General features: G+C 40.8%; 1 protein-coding gene across 1 annotated transcript; it reads right to left on the bottom strand.

The window, feature by feature from the left end:
• Nucleotides 1-798: 798 nt before the first annotated feature.
• On the bottom strand, nt 799-17,778 carry Mdh1 (malate dehydrogenase 1). The gene is made up of 9 exons (XM_036200170.1): nt 17,577-17,778; nt 12,341-12,439; nt 11,394-11,490; nt 8,805-8,980; nt 7,466-7,588; nt 3,741-3,917; nt 3,200-3,313; nt 2,073-2,162; nt 799-1,131 (listed from the first exon to the last, which is right to left on the bottom strand). Exons 1-9 carry the CDS (start codon nt 17,577-17,579, stop codon nt 1,006-1,008), a joined length of 1,005 nt encoding a protein of 334 aa, XP_036056063.1. The 5' UTR covers nt 17,580-17,778; the 3' UTR covers nt 799-1,005.
• Nucleotides 17,779-17,833: the final 55 nt, after the last annotated feature.

Below are 17,833 nucleotides of genomic sequence, written 5' to 3'. Positions count from 1 at the left end.
TGGGGGTTTAGGTGGGTGGATCCAGGAGAGCTGGGGTATTTGGGCAAATTGCTATCAATGAAACTGTCATGCCTTGTCAATTTATTGTTATTCAATAAACTTGACACGGAGGAAAGACCGACAGTGTTCATCTGTTTCTGACATAGTGTACTTCCCACACCTTCATTGGTATTGAGCACCAAGATGAAAAGACAGTGCATATGTTCTCATGGAAAACAGACTGCCTCAAAAACACTTTTTTAGTATTATATTTCCAATTTTAAATCACAAACATTAACACTATTGTATTTATTGACCAAGAAATATTAATGATTCCTTATTCTGCTATAGAAGAACTTAAGGAAGATAGAATAGTACCTGTAGTCTTCTTACAGCTAATTTTAAAATCAAATTATCAGCAAAACATGAACCAACCTGCAAAGATCTAACAATATAAATGCCTCGTCTAAGTAGTGAGGTCTTTCTAGATTAGATCTGTCGGGTTTCCCATCTGAGTAATGGTTTACTTCATAATACTTCCATCTTTTACTATTACTGAATTTAAAAACATAAAATTACGACGGGTGGTGGTGGTGGTGGTGCACGTCTTTAATCCCAGCACTCAGGAGGCAGAGGCAGGCAGATCTCTGCGAGTTTGAGGCCAGCCTGGTCCATAGAGTGAGTTCCAGGACAGCCAGAGCTAAACAGAGAAACCCTGTCTCGAAAAACCTAAAAAAAAGGGTAAAATTACAATCTGTTGGAGCAAACTGGTTTTCTGAAGGTACTAAATATTAGCTAGAAATAGAGGCTGAGACACTGTCACTTGAGTACACTTTTATTTAGATCAACAGTAACAGCATGATAGACTTTCACAGATCTGAACCACGAAGCTATTTAAACACACTATTTAAAATGTTGCTGTTCACAATTTGAGTATAGCATTATTACTGTTTGGTACTAGGCTCAAAGACGACATTTTGATTCCTCAGCTTTGGGGTATTCACTGACGTCGACATGATTGTCTAGTCATGCAGAGGCGAGAAATTCAAAAGCAGTTTCTTTTTCTTCGGCCAGTTCCTTTGCAGTAAGGTCCATCTTCTCACGGGAGAAATCATTAATGGGGAGGCCTTCAACAAACTTCCAGGACTTATTCTGTTAGAGAGCAATTGCAAGAGATTCAGTTCCAGTCAAAGTAACCTCTCAGCAGGGGACAGCCTAGCTAGAAATGGTATCGCAAAGCACACCTGTTTTAAAGTCTAATTCTGAAGAGCCAGTCAAAGGCCAGAGCTCACTTTTTAAAATCACACTGGGGATGAAACCCAGCCAGCATCTCCTTCATACTAGGCAAGAGCTCTTCCAGAACACATGGCCTAAGCCCAAGTCATAATTATCAATGAACTACAAGCACTTTAGTGTGGGGGAGCAAATGTACCCCATATGAATGAGTATTCATGACCTGAGCACCTCCATGTCAAGGACCCCAATGCCTCCAACTCATTGGAATGGCAAGGCCTTCCTCTGGTCTTAGCACTGGTATTGGCAGTGTATGCAGAAAGTATCAGCCACATCAAACAAGCTTCCTCCTCCTGCATGACTGCTCCCATACAGAGACCTCCTACTTAGCAGTCTGCCTCCTGCTCAGCTGTATATAATAGAGGCTTTGAGTTTCTGGGTTACTGCTGGTGTAACTTCATCAGTCCCTGACCCACTCAATCCCAGCTTTCTGAACATGTCTGTGATTTCTTCATTCTCTCAGTTCAATCCTAAAGCCATGAATATCACAACACTTGAGTTTAATACTCACTGAATTTTGAAAGAAACCCACAGAAAGTTACAATGAACTATACCATGATTATAATAAAGAATAATGTTCAGTACTCTATAGGTTTATGAGAAAATAAGATTCTATTTATGGGTACAATGCAGAATTACTGTAATAACAAAGTACCTATCAACAAGAGTTGAATCTTGCTTCTTGCTGTCCAGACTAGTTTCAGTATTTAATTAATGACTTGGCATTAGAAGAAATATATTTAAAAAACACTTTAGGGATATATATATATCATAAATAGATAATGTGTGTGTCATCCCACCTTGATCACGACAGGGAACGAGTAGAGGAGGTCATCAGGAACACCATAGGAGTTGCCATCAGAGATAACACCCATTGACACGAACTCTCCCTGAAAAAGATTCACACTATTATGGCTCACAGGGATTGGTTTACACAACCAACTAACAAAACTAAACGAAAGCAGGTGACTTCCTTGACTGCATGCATAACTACTGTGTGAGGCGCCACAGCAGTGCTGGCTCACATACATCCCCTTACCCACTCTTCCAGATCATGTGGGAAGTGGGTCACAGCTCCACCAATCTTACTTTTTTTTTTAAAGACTGAACAAAAATTTGTTTATATGTATGTGCATGCACATGTGTGCGCAGGTCCCTTGGAGCTGGAGTTAAAGGTGGTGGTGAGCTGCCTGGCATGGGTGCTAGGAATGAACTTGGGTCCTCTGCAAGAGAAGCAAGCATTCTGAACCGCCGAGCCATCTCTCTCCAGCCCCAAATTCCACCCTTATTTTACAGCTGAGAATCCTATGGCCCAAACAATCCTGGTTTCAAGAATGGCAAATGGGTGTGGGGGTGGCTCAGTGGTTAAGAGCACTGGCTGTTCTTCCAGAGGTCCTGAGTTCAATTCCCAGCAACCACATGGTGGCTCACAACCATCTCTAGTGGGATCTGATGCCCTCTCTTCTGGCATAAAGTTATTCATGCACACAGAGCATTCATATACATAAAATAAATAAATCTTAAAAAAAAAAAAAAAAAAAGGCTGCTGGGCAGCGGTGGCGCATGCCTTTAATCCCAGCACTCGGGAGGCAGAGCCAGGTGGATCTCTGTGAGTTCGAGGTCAGCCTGGGCTACAGAGTGAGTTCCAGGTCAGGCGCAAAGCTACACAGAGAAACCTTGTCTCAAAAAACCAAAAAAAAAACAAGCCAAAAAAAAAACAAAAAAAAAGGCTTACCATATACAACTGCCTTTAACTCCTAACATCCTTTGTGATAAATGTCATGTAACAACACAGCTTAGAAAGGTTAAGGAACATTCCTGGGCTCCCAGGCTCGAGGAAATGAACTGAACTGGCATCATTGCTCTTTTTACACTCTAGCTCCAAGGGACAAACTGGAAGAATGGCTGGTACGAACGAGAACCTCACCTCTGGGGTTCCAAACCAGATGTCTCTGATGTGGTCAGAGATGGCTTTTGCGGCAGACATTGCACTGGACAGTTTCCGAGCCTTGATGACAGCAGCGCCACGCTGTTGCACAGTCTGGGTGTGAGCATAGAGAGACAGAGTTATCTGAGCATGACAGCAAAATTCTCACCAGTTCCACATTTACCCTGCTGTGAAAGGTGGCTGCAACCACAGCTTACTGAGTTTCCTCCAGCGGTAATCTTACTATCCTAATTCAGTTATAAGCACCAGCCTTTTTGGATAAAGAAGTAGAAATTCCTATAGAACATGCGGCAAACTAAACACAGAGAACAGATCTTGGCATAAACAAGACTAGATGGCTCAGTTCTTCTGACTTGGACAATAATCTTGACTGTTACACAACAAGTCAGATCAGACGATGAGAACTGTCTTTTTGTATGACCCAAAAGAACACATCCCAGTCTGCAGAGCCACTGGCCAGACACTCAGCTCAGTCGTGCGGCCTGTCTCTGGCTGACTGTCGGAGGGCACAGGCTCTTACCGTGATGAACTCTCCCTTGAGCCAGCTGTCATCTTTTAGGGCTTCATACACACCAACTTCTTTTCCTTGCAACTTCACCTTAGCATGATTGACATCTGGATACTGAGTTGATGAGTGATTTCCCCAGATAATGACATTCTTTACATCATCAGCAGTTACACCGAGTTTAAGAGCAATCTAGTTCAATTTAAAACAAACACATCAGTTGGACAATTGATTTTTATTGCAAATCCTGACTTGTTTAAGTAAAGGAAAAAAGCTTCAGAAATGTTAAGCAAATACAAGCTAAAAACAGACTTGAAAAAAGGCAAATCTTATTGCTCAGCAATATCTATCCTAAAGCACTCAGTGGCGTCAACAACTATGAACCTGAAGCATTACAGTGTAAAATGAGAGCAGAGGGCATCCTGTAATTCATGATTAGATTATCAGTATAGTATGTTTCTTTACACAACAGGTCATCAGATCCTTAATGAATATGAGCTTTGTTTTGTTAATGTGTACATGGAAGGCCAACTTATTGATTGATTGTTCAGATACTTTTGGTATATGTATTCTATTTTGGTGAAATTTTTGTTACATATAATATATAAATTAATTTTCAATTAATCTTAATTAAAGATACTAGTATAAGAAGGGACTCATGTTACCAAACTGTGACTGTCCCTATTTTATAGATTTGAGGACTGAAATAAAGGAGGCTTCGTGACTTATGACAGAATAGTCACATTCTGATAAACTGATCAGAAGCTGAAAATAGTCTAAGCTGAGATGCATTTAAAACACAGAACATAATGAACAGTTTAGCTTGCTTTAAACACATTCAGAACATTCACACTAGCCTGTAGCTAAGCAAAACAAAATTTGCTTACAGTTTCTGTAACAAAAATATTTAATACATTTATGAATACTTACACTGAAAGTCCCAAGTGCACTAAGAACTGAAGAGCTCCTGACCCCTTGCCTACCAGCTTTAACTACTGCACAACAGTGAAGCCCAGATGCCAGCAGGCTTCTCCCACTGCAGGCCCCTTAGGTCCTTTACTTCCTTTGTTCATATGCCTTTGGTTTCTCACTCCTCTGATCTCTTGAGCTAATAGTCCTTTGGGCAACAAAGGACAGATGTTCTGTGCCCAGCAGATGTTGCTTCTGAAAGGCAGTCATGTCAGAACCAGTGAAATTAATACATACAAAGGATAACATTTCTTGCTTCCTTAGGCAAACTTCAGTCTGTCATGTAGACCTGTTAAGTTTTTGACTAACTCTCCAATCCTTGTAATTTTCTCCCCCACAGCAGTGCACTGTCAAATCACCTTGTGCATATGTACATATTGTGTGTATACATCCAGCTTTGGGTTTTACATGCACAGGAGAGTTCAGGTGACAGATCAGTCAGTAGGTAATTAAAGCTTTTGAGTTTTTGAATAAATAACAGAGGACTTGTCACGATTCATGAAAGAAAATTTTATTTTGGGTTTAATTACTTCTCATTTGTAATAACAACATCTATAAGAGGAAGAAAATGCTTCTTCAGAAGCTTCTGATGGCTCTCACTGTGCCAGACTGACAGAATGAAACCACCTAGCCAAGGGCTTGTGAGTTAGTGAGTGTACCAAGTGTGATGTACTACGAGAATGTCACTCTTGGTTCATTCATGCCTTTTGCCCCAACGAGGGAAACTGTTTCATGCACTGGGACAAAGTGCCATTCTGTGACCCTTGTGGAAGCAGAACCTTCCAACCTCTGCTTCTGCTAAGGCGGCCCATGAGGAGGCTTCGGTGTCATCTCACCTCTTTAGACTCTGTAGAACTAAGGTCAGCCCACATCTAAGACGGCAGCAAACTTCTTCGCTTATACCTGTCCTCCAGTCGGATCCCATCCCTTCTGGCCACCAGCCCAAAGCATCTCACTGAATAACTGCCTATGTTAACTGGGATGCTGAAGAAGATATTTATGGGTTGAGTCTTTCAACTTTAGGCTATATATCTCTTAATAATAAAAACAATAATAGCAATTTTTACTGTGTTTTTTATTATGTAATAGCATGGTAAGGGATGTACTTAGTTCACTTAGTACTGCTGTCTAGAACATATACAGGGGTTAGTTTATATCCAGGTAAATCTAGAAGCTCCATCATTACTTAGCTCTGTGACTTTGGGCAGGCTCCCTTACCTCTCTGGGTCTCATGTTTCTTATCTATAAAACAAGTGCAATAAATGCCTTGCACAGTCACCATGAGAATTAAAAGCTACCTAAAGCATCAATCTTGTAGTAAAGCTAACAAATGCAAATTACTTTATCTTTTATTGGATATTCCAGAGCTGAAAGAGTTAACTCTCAGTGTAAGACAGTGTTTTTTTATTTTCTAACTTTAAACTCATATAATTTCCTGTTTTAAAAAAAGTTTTCTTCAAACTAAAATAATAAATAGCACAACTCCCATAGACCTATAAGAAGCCTCGCTCTGTGGCTGAAGGATGGACACACAGTTCCAGAGCAAAGGAAAGAGTGCTGTGTCTGAGAACTCCGGAACAGAGAAAGCTGCAGAAGCTAGCCTGAATGAGCACCTTAGCTCCCAGTGTTCTGAAAAGCAACTGATCTCCTAGTCACCGATGCCTTTGACATCTTTATCTAAGTCTCCTAGAAGGAATACTTTGATAATTTTAGTAATTACACAGAATATTTTAAAAGATTAAAAAATAGAGTATCAAAATATAATTTTGATTGCTTAGCCGCAGAGAAAAATGAGTATCAACACCACTCAAGTCTTTTGTTCTATAAGCTTCACACATGACACAATTAAACTATATGCTGTGTGTTATTTCATTTGTAACTTTTTTTTGTTTTTATTTATTTACTTTGTTTTTTCATCCCAACCAAAGTTTCCCCTCCCTCCTCTCCTCCCAGGTCCTCCCCCTCCTCCCATGGATATCAGCCAGCCATGGTCTATCAAGTTGCAGTGAGACTAGGCACCTCCTCTTCTGTTAAGGCAATCTGGTAGGAGGAAAGGGTCCCCAAAGCAGGCAACAGACTAAGAGAACACCTGCTTTTACTGTTAGGAGTGTCCTAAGAAGATCAAGTTACACAACTGTCACATATGTGCAGAGGGCCTAGGTCAGTCTCATGCAGGCTCCCTGGTTGTCCGTTCAGTCTCTGTGAGCCCCTATGAGCCAGGTTAGTTGGGTCTGTGGGCTTTCTTGTGGTGCCCTTTACCCCACTGGCTCCTACAATCCTTCCTCCTCCTCTTCCACAGGATTCCCCGAGCTCTGCCTAATGTTTGGCTGTGGGTCTCTGTCTGTTTCCATCAGTTGCTGGGTGAAGCTTCTCTGATTACAGTTGGGCTAGGCACCAACTAGTTCTCACTGGTGTGGACTGCTTTGTAACTAATTTTTAACTACTATAACAAGGCAACATTAGCAACTGTGTTGTATTTTAATTGGTACACACACACACACACACACACACACACACACACACACACACACACTGGTTCACAATTGGTTACTTGAAGATAAAACCAAGGAGGCAGGCCAGCCTCTGGCCTTTAGAGAATAGATCCAAAAACTCCTTAACTTCTAATTTAAACAAAGGAATAGTTTCCTGCTCAACAAAAACAACAAACACACAAACCAAAATTTAATTATTTTAAAATAATTTAATTATTTAAAAAAAAGAAAAAAGTTTTACAGCCTAAATCTTTACGTTTTAAAAGCCATTTTTCTTACCTGAGATTTTGCTCGGTTGTGGTCCAAGCGAGTCAGGCAACTGAAGTTCTCCTTGGGGATGGATGGGGCGGCCTTGGAGGCCGTCAGGCAGTTTGTGTTGGCCGGGTTCCCCACGACAATGACCTAGGTGGGTAGGAGGCAAAGACACACGGACCACACACCTGTCTTAGAACTGGACTAAACATGTCTAACAGGCACCTTTTTTTAAAATCATATTTCTATGACATACAAGTCAGTTTCCAGCTGGCAATATCCACAACCCAAAGGATCCATCTTTATGTTTTACTATGGAGACAGATCATTCATCTATTTACCACAAAAAGCAAGAAATCTAAAGCTTCATCTCAGAGTTTGAGTCATTCATAAAACTTTTTTGGAAAGTTTTTTAGGAAATCAATTTTTCTTAAACTGGTCTAAACCTAAGAATAACCTGGGCTATTTGCTAAAATACAGATCATCTTCACAACTCCTCTAAATCTAATGAGTCAAATATACACACACATCTTTTGGGCCCCTGTGAGCATCAACTGCCTCTGGGTGTCCCAGTGTGTGAGTATTTCCCCCAACAAAGACTTTTTTGCAGAGGTAGAATTACCATGTAAACAGAGCCACAAATCCCAAGCAGCCCAGATTTTACCAGTCTGAATACCTCTGTAATCTTTTACCCAGAGACTTGTGTGTTCCTAATAGTTCTTATTTTTTTGTTAATGATTAGAGAGCAAAGATAACTATTTAAAATGAAATCTACAGAAAGCAAAAATGTAGACAACTATGAAGTATTATAAATAGGTCACTCGTAAAGAGTGGTTTTGGAGCTGGAAGATGGTGGCACACCTTTAATCCCAGCACTCAGGAGGCAGAGGCAGGTGAATCTCTGTGAGTTCAATGCCAGTCTGGTCTACAGAGTGAGTTCCAGGATAGCCAGGGCTATTAAATAGAGAAACCACCTTGAAAAACAAAACAAAAACTCAAAAGAGCTGTTTTGAAATATTAAGACAAATTTAGAATGAATATAAATAGCTACAGAGAAGAGGGAGTCATGCCAACTCAGTTTAAGAGACAGACCGTAACAATTCTGTCTGGAGAATATGAACACTCAGAAGCGGCGTCTGGCTGAGAACAAAGGCATTTAGCAGCCATCTTCCAAAACACACAGATGAATCGGAAGTTCTCAACAAGGTCCCCCCAGCAAATTCACAAGGAGGCTGCCATGTCTGAACCTAGCAAACTTTGTAAGAACCAGAAACAAACACAAGCAATTCTCCTGGCATTTAAACATCAAAAGCAGAAGTTTGAAAATGCAAATAAGAAAGAGACTGTCAAATATGCTGCCAGTCACCTTAACTGATTTCTTGGCATACTTCTCCAAGGCATTGCCCTGGGCTTTGAAGATTTTCACATTGGCTTTCAGGAGGTCTTTTCTCTCCATGCCTTCTCTTCTTGGCATGGAGCCCACAAGGACGGCCACATCCAGGTCTCTGAAGGCAACCTCCTCTTTGTCTGTTGCAATGATATCTGGGACAAGGCAAAAGCACACAGAGCTACTTAAGGCCGAGTTTCCCCTTTCATACTGAATCTACTGATTCTTTTAAACTGTGGCAAATGTTTATTTTTATAGTTCACAGTGGTATACTTTTCAGAGGCCTAAAAAACAAAACAAAACAAAACAAAAAAACCCAACCCATTCATTTAACACCCCTAAGAACACAGGAGTATTGTGGAATATTATTTTAAGGTGTGTTACTTTTGTTTATGGTGTGGAACATGTGCTTTAATAATGCAAAGATGTGTTGCATTCTTTTATGTTGCATTTGTCTAACTCTGTGAAGCTGTGTTACTGTGTCTGTCTAAAACACATGGTGGTCTAATAAAGAGCTGAACTGCCAATAGCAAGGCAGGAGAAAGGATAGGCAGGACTGCCAGGCAGAAAGAATAAATAGGAGAAACCTAGGAGGAAAAGAAGTTCAAGAACTGAGAGATGTCTCAGTGGTTAGTACTGACTGCTCTTCCAGAGGTCCTGGGTTCAAATCCCAGTACCCACATGGCAGCTCATAATTGTCTGTAACACCAGTTCCAGGGACTCAACACCCTCACACAGACATAGATTCAGGCAAAACACCAATACACATAAATAAAAATAAATAATAAAAAAAAGTTCATGGAGAGAGAAAAGGGGCCAGCCACCCAGCTATACAGCCAGCCATGGAGTAAGAGTGAAAGTAAGATATACAAGTTTTAAAAAAAAAAAAAAAGGAGAGAGAAAGAAAAAGCCCAGAGGCAAAAGATAAATGGGATAATTTAAGAAAAACTGCCAAGAAACAAGCCAAGCTAAGGCCGGGCATTTGTAAGTATTAAAAAGCCTCCTTCTACGTGTGATTTATTTGGGAGCTGGGTGGAGGTCCCCCCAAAAGACCAAAGACCAAAAGAGTAGAAAAAATAATCAACAACACAGGAGAAAGTCAATAATTATTTTGTATTTCTTACATCAATAATTGTCCAATTAAAATAGCTCTATAGCTTTTATCTTTTACATAATTATGCATGATACAGTCTTTGGAAGTAACTTTTTTTTCATTTATTACCATAGATAGTACAAAGAGAAACCAATACATCTAGTCTTTAGATTTTAATTACTTTGAGGTTTAAGATACCAAGTACAGCTGGGCTGTGGTGGCACATGCCTTCGATCCCAGCACTCGGGAGGTAGAGCCAGGCAGATCTCTGTGAGTTCAAGGCCAGCCTGGGCTACAGGGTGAGTTCCAGGAAAGGTTCAAAGCAACACAGAGAAACCCTGTCTTGAAAAACCAAAAGAAAAAAAAAAAAGATACCAAGTACAAATTGAAAAATAATGTTTACTAGGGCATAATGTACCAGGGATAATGCTAAGGATTGTATTCTACCAAATGTTATCTTCACATTTCACAGATGAAGAACTAAGGCATAAGAAATTGATAAGATAGGGAGGTCAGTCCAGAGTTCAACTGTACAAACACATATACCTTGTGTTTTTGATCAAGGAACATGTAGCGTTGCTTTCCTTTGAGTGTATCACAAAGGCCATGGCCGAGAGTCAGCATTTCTATATGTAAGTCTCAGATCAGTAAGCATATGTCAGTCAGGTTGCTGAGTCCCCAAACAGAGGAACATCAGAAGAAAAAAAGTACCCATCTTCCTTTTCCAGTCACACATCCTTTGTCAAGCTGTCCCTTCCCAGCCACATTCATAGCAGCCTGAGGACACTGGGTCCATTAGTGACAGTAGAGGAACCAGCAGAAAAGGGAAATGGAAATGCCAAGAGGAAGCCGACATGAAGTGGCTGTGGGTACGGAAAAGGCCGAGCGCAGTCAGGTGTCCCTTAGGCTGAAGCTGAGAGCCGCATAACCAAGGACAGGAGAGTAGCCCGTCTAGGGAGGCCTGACCAGACAGAGGTCATATTTTCCTTCAAGGTGCACAACACTAAGGACAATTTTCCCGCCTCAACCCAGTGCTTGGCAGATGAAAAGGGACATATATGAGGGACCAGCATATACGAATGCCTAGGCAGCACATAGCCTTGGAGAACATGCTGTGGAATGGAAAATATTCTGTTACACAATGCTACTATTACTTCTAAGTAGACTTCAAATAATAGCACAATGCAAACAACCTGGAGGGATAATTCTTGAACATATTACTTCTAATTATAAATTATTGTTATATGTAGATGTAAGAAAAACAAGCCCTTGACTTGCCACTAATTGTTTCTTGCTTTTGCACTTATTTATTATTGGTATTCATGTTTAAAAAGTAGTGTAGTTCAAAAAACAACAACAAAAATACTTTTGTGAAACGATTTCTAATGGACAGTCTTTAGGAAGAATCTAAAAATTTCACCTTTGGAAAGACACAAAGTGCCATGTAACCCATGTTCTCTGACTTCCCTACTCACCTTTCAGAAGGGGAAGAGCACAGTCTTGCAGTTCCATCAGGACCCCATCCAGAACAGCCATCATGGGGGTGATATCCAGCAGCACAAGAATGATGGGCTGTCAAAGAGCCAGGACAGCAGATATGGAGGGCGGCACTCACAAGGTGTACCCCCCCCCCATCTGTCTGGACACACTTAGCTCCCACCAATCAGTCATAATTAGGGAAGGGAGATGACACAGCTTGCTGTTTTTTTTTTTTTTTTTTTTTTAAATAATTTAACTTTATTTTATATGCATTGGTGTGAAGATGTCAGATCCACTGGAACTGGAGTTACAGACAGTTGTGAGCTGCCATGTGGTTGCTGGGAATTGAACTCGGGTCCTAGAAGAGCAGCCAGTACTCTTAACCACTGAGCTGTCAATCCAGCCCGTCAGCTTGCTTTTATTAGTGGTTGCAGGTATGATTTCATTTTATATAGCTAACAGTAACTACAATATCTGACATGCAGGGAAAATTCAACTATCTGTAGGTCAAGAGAAAGAATTAATACTTTAGAAAAGGGTTTTAGTGTACAGAAAACAGACTTGCTAGAACTGGGGTTGCCTGTTTCCTGTGGGGGTAGACTTCTCCTGTGATTATCGGGGTTCAAAACAGTATCACTGGAAAGAAAGGACAGATTCAACAACTTTCTCATAGGACTCCCCTTCTCCTGGTCACTCTCAGTGACACACTGTTACCTGCTGGTTGCACTAAGCTGAGCAAACACATCAGGTGGAAGAACTCTGGTTTCAGGTATGGTCAGTCTTGCAGGGTAGCCTATAAACGTCTTAGCTTCTACTAACTAACAGCAAAGGACTTATTACAGTTATTGGGTCTGCCTCTTCATTCACCATTTGCAACTAGATACAGAACCTGATTAAGAACATTCTTTTACTACAATGCCAAGGTTTAGAGACATGTACCTACCTGGTCTTTACCAAAGACAGATCCATTTCCAATACTGTACAACAGTGAATATGCAATCTGACCAGCTGCCCCAGTGACAAGGACTCTGATTGGTTCAGACTGAAATGAAAAAGAGCCAGTCACAGCTTATTAAAGTGTTAGTTTAATAAGACAAAACATGCTTTAGAAGAGAGTATGAGACCTTCAGGTCTCTTCTTAGCTCAGTAGAAAGCTAACCTCTAGGCTTGTTTTCAGGAAAGACAGCATGGACAAATGAACTATGCAACTTACCAAGTGTGTCCTCACCGGCACCCTTAGGAAGCATTAACTTTTACTCAATGGAAGCAAAAAACACAAAACTGAATTTACTTATGCAACTGTGTCCATCTTTGGGGGACATTTTGCCAAACACTAGGCCCACAAAGTCATATCCATATTATGAGGTGATATAAACCCAGGCAGGTCAGGAGCCTCACAAACCTTTATTATGCAAATCCCAACTCCCACCTCATCAGAATCCTGCACACTAGGAAAAGGTGTAGCAGTGACTAAAACCTTCCCTTTAAACCAAAAAGGTTTAATGAAACAATCTAGACTTAACTACCCAAAGAGCAAAAACAACCCTGCATTTACTTAGAAGCAGGATCTCCCTATGTAGATCAGGCTAGCCTAAAACTCACAGAAATCCACCTGCCTCTACCCCCAAGTGCTGACATTAAAGGTGTGCATTTGTTTAAAGTATATGGGGTGGAGTATACACGACACAACATGCTGTGAGGGTTAGTTTTTTCCTTCCCTTATGTGGGTCCTGGGGATTGAACTCAGGCTATAAGACCTGGTAGCAGGTTCCCTTTGCCCATTGAGCTTGCTGGTCCAAGCCTTTAATATTTTTTCAAGTAGAAATTTATTAATATCTGGATTATAATAAATTTTAGTATTAAATATTGTACTAAATCAGCAATAGCTGACAATCTGATTCCAAGGGAAAATTATGTTTTAAAAGGAGGAAGAGAAACCACAGAAAAAGTACAATGTTATATAATCGGAAAAAAAAGCAGCTTTACAGTCTAAGAGACTCTGAATAAAAGAAGACACACAGACAAAAATAACAACTGTATTCAAAATGAGGGCTGAGTAATGGAAGAAGTCTAAATTAGGCTCAGGGAATTTCAGGCTGGAATGAAGATGAAGTATCCCTTCCTTGATGATGCTGAGCTTACACTCAGTGTCTTCCTGGTCCCTCCCTGTGTGAGGAAGTGACCCCTAAATTGATGGGGCAGAGAAACATGTCGTCTCTCTTTAGAACAGTCTCTTCTAGGTGACTCATCTGCCTGAGATGGGAAGATGGGTCGCCTGAAGTCAACAGCACTCAATGACTTGGTCCCCACAGATGTCAAAAAGGAAAATTCAAGAAATAAGTATTAATTGTTACAAGGAAATAAACTTGACCATAGTAGATTTTACTTGCATTTCTTCCTCAAAAACATGCCCAGGATAGGAGTAGAAAAATACAATCAAAGATAAAACCTCAGAAAGCTATGGAGAAAAATTCTCCTTGCTCCCTGGATCTCTCTCCTATGTTTCCATATCTCTAGATATATTAAACTTAATATCTACATAAACCAATTTTAATAAAAATATATATCTATATTAATTAATATGTACTTAATAAAGCACATATCTATGCCCAAAATAAACTGTATGTATGAATAGCACTCATTATCCTATATGGTTACTTTCTTCTATACACAGCTTTATGATATATGTTCTAATATATCATTATTAGGAGCCAATACTATTATAGACCTGTGTATATTTCCTCTTGTCATCTTTCCTTTTGAAGTTGGGAAATGAGAAGGGAGAAGCTGTTTCCCTCTTCTGGGGGCTTTGCCTAGTTCATCTTCCTGAATTCAATTCACTGCGATATCTCAACTGATAGATAAAAACAGGTACACAACTAGAACTCATGTACTTGCTTAAGAAATAGCTGATCATGTAAATAGAGACTGAAATGTCCACAACTGGAAGCAAATTGAATGTCCTTTAAAAAATGAAGATACTCTATTCATGTACATGTGTATTGAGAAGACTGGACACTGAGGGGCCATATTTCAGCTGTACTAAGCAAAACTATGTCACAATTTTGAAATATTTTTATTTCGTTTATTTGAGTGTGTGGGTGGGAGAACACCATGGACATTTCCTCTAAGATTCCTACATCCTGCAGTTATATATTTCCATGTCAGCTAGACTGCAATGTTCCCTTGAGAGCAGTTTGCCTTTGATTAAAATTTGCACTCTTCATATAGGTTTTAACATATATTTTACTGAATGAATAATGTAAAGGTAAAGCTTAAGTGTAAGCATAAAGAAAAGATCAAACAAAAACAAAACCACACTGATATCTAGGCATGGTGGCACATGCCTGCAATCCTAGGGCTGGGGGGTGAACATGAAGATCAGGAGTTCCAAGAGGCCAGCATGGGTTACATGAAACCCTGCCTCAAAAACAACCAACCAAAGATCATCAACCCCCTCAAGATCATCACCACTCCCACCTCAAAAGATCACTACCAACCCCATATCACCACCAATCCCCATAAAAGATCATCACCACCAACCTCACCCCAAATTTGATTTGAACAGCATAAAGCAAACTGGGATAAGAAATGAGGGGGAGCTGGAAACCTTTAAAGCCGGTACCAGGGAGGGGGTCAGCCTAGTCTACAGAGAGAGAGTTCTAGAATAGCCAAGGCTACACATAAAAATCCTGTCTTGAAAACAAACAAAAACAAAGCAACCCTCCTCCCCCCACAAAAAAAAAAAAAAAAAAAAAAAAAAAAGAAAAAGAAATGAGGGAGAATGTGCCAATCACATCTATAAAGTTTAACCTTCCAGAAATTCTAGCTGATGGTTAGAACAGAGTAATGTAGCCATTTTTCAAAAATGTGTTCCCAGTATCACAGTCTGTAGTGAAGAGTCTGTGGCCAACTAATCAATAGTTAATTCTACTCCAGCAGGTTCCCTCTGTGTTTGGCAATTCCATCTTAAGGGCTGTCTTAGTATCTGCATGATGATGGTGTAGGCAGAGGAAACACCAGTTTGGTTCTTAGTGCTCTCCTGAGACACTGCAGTAGGAAAGTTGGGTAGGAGAGTCCCACTGACTTCCCACAATGCAACAGTGCCAATGCAGGTTACTATTCTTTGCTCAGATATCTGGGCATTCTGCCAAAATCCAAAAAGGAATGGCTTCTCTTTTGGCAGGGCACTAACGACCTTCCTGAGGATATAGGCTGTCTTAAAAATGTGCTATTTAGTTGAAAAGCTTTAATTGTAGTTTTTCCCTTTGTTATCCACAGAACAGCATTCCTCTTTTACTTTCTAGTTTACTGCAATAGAAAGGAGAAGTGATGTCATTCCCGTCCCCCAGGTACTCTTAGGTCACTCCCTTAGGGACAAGGCAAAGTGTTCATTTTAAAAATGCTTTTGATTGGTTACAAAAAGACAGCTCTCTTCTTTCTGAGACAGAGTCTCCCTATGTAGCCCTGGCTGGCTGAAACTTGGTTCATAGAGCAGGGTGGTTTTGAAATCTTAGAGCTCCATGTGTCTCTGCCTCCCAAGAGCTGCAGTTTAAGGCATGCACCACCACAGGTATGCACCACCACACTGAGTGGAACTGACAGCTCTTTTCTAAATCAGTAATTTACTCACATACTCTTCCCGGGAGACAAGAAGGTTCTGAATCATGTGAGACTGCAACATGACAGAACTCTTCTACCTGGACCAGCTCATGCCATCTGGCACAGATGTGACCTTCTAGGGGTAAGGCTGGTTCTGGCTGCTGTATAGGGAACGCATCAGAGGCCCTGGATCTCCATGACCTTGGGAAGTCAATGACCTTGCCAGGCTGTTTTAAGAGGAGGTGAAATAATCTCTAAATCCCCTTTAAACTTCAGAATTCCAATATTCTGAAAGATGAGGAGTAAAGCTATCAGATATTACATGCTGGCATTATGGGTTTATATCTTAACTGGTAACTTCAGCTACTGAAATTACAGAATGACTTGCTAAATGCATGATACAGTCAAGGTAAAATGGGAAGAAGAGACCCAAATCTCGTGACCCTGAGAAACTCATATTCTGGGTCTCAAGAACTAAGTTTTAGTATTTTAAGTGGGGCTTTGGTTAAGATGATTTTAAAAAGGTTTTCATTTAGATCTAAAATTCTAAAGTCTGAAGTTCTTGGGTAACCACCCCCGTTTTATGACTAAAATCATTACAGTAGAAACCACTTAAGCCATAATTTAAATAACCACTTATGTGCCAAAATAACATTTACTGGGAATTAGTAGTTGCCCCTTTGGGGTCTCTTATAGAGGTTGGGGGGGTTTTTGTCCCTGCTTTGAAACATGTCTTTTTGGGTTCTGTGAAATTTCCAATTCATCCAAATATTTTCTCATACTCCCAATCTTGAGATTAAAGGAGAAAAAGTATTTTCAAAATATAAATTCTAAAGCACTGTAGCAATTTCCAGTCTGGTGATAAATGTCACCTTCAAAGAGCACGCAGATTATTCCTACGCCAGAGTTCCTTCACCTCCCCCTCCCCCCCTCAGCTGGGACAAGACAGGAAGATCCAGCGATCTAGAGCTTTCAACAAGATGGTTGCGCTCCATTTGTAAGTAGGTCTGCTGCAATACATGACAGAATAGTAAAGAATATCCACACTGATTGTTTGACTAGTGATGCTAACGAGTCCTGGCATTACATAAGAAGATCAAGAATAGGTTTTCAGTAACATTTTTTTTTCCTTTGAAATTAGATATGGCAGAAACACGTCTCCTGAAAACTGGGATCATAACCTGGAGCACCACCTACCTCAACATCGCAGGCCTACTCCTTCCAAGAGCTTAAGAGACAAAATAGAGGTTAGGACCCAATTCTTTCCCTCCCACCAAATCTCATCCCCGTCAAATCCTCAAACGTCCTTCGGAGAAAATTTTGTCCCTCAGCGATGCGTCAGGATTGAAACACGTCTCTCCAAGGACACGACTTCTCTAGAGTCCTTTTAAGAACTCTCTGATGGATGCAAACCCCCTTCCAATTACTGGGTTACTGCGACAGTCCGCGAGGATGGATCGGGTTTTGCAAACCGCGCAAAGGACAGCGCCTGGCATTACTGCTTCTCTAAAGCGCGTCAAGCGCAGGATGAGGCCGAGAGGCCGGAGCTGCTGCAGGATCCAGGAGCCCATACTCACCATTATTGAGAATTGCGTGGACGATTTGTGCACCTGCAAAGGCGGTCTCCAGGAGTCAGGTCACCTCTACAGCGGAACCGACTCTGGGAGTGAGCGCTGAGCTCGCCAGGAAAGATTCGGCAAGATAGCTCCCGCACTTTCTGGGAAGTGTAGTTCATCCGGCGGGTCTCTGGCACCCATCTCCGTGTATTCCTGACAGTGAGAAACTACAGTTCCCGAAAGGCCTTCCTTTCTGCTCGCTTCGCGGACTGCAAAGT

This window comes from Onychomys torridus, chromosome 10 (genome assembly GCF_903995425.1).
Source record: "Onychomys torridus chromosome 10, mOncTor1.1, whole genome shotgun sequence".
Lineage (NCBI taxonomy): Eukaryota > Metazoa > Chordata > Mammalia > Rodentia > Cricetidae > Onychomys > Onychomys torridus.
The sequence above is the reverse complement of the archived record's forward strand: the minus strand, read 5'-3'. Positions and strand labels throughout refer to the sequence as shown.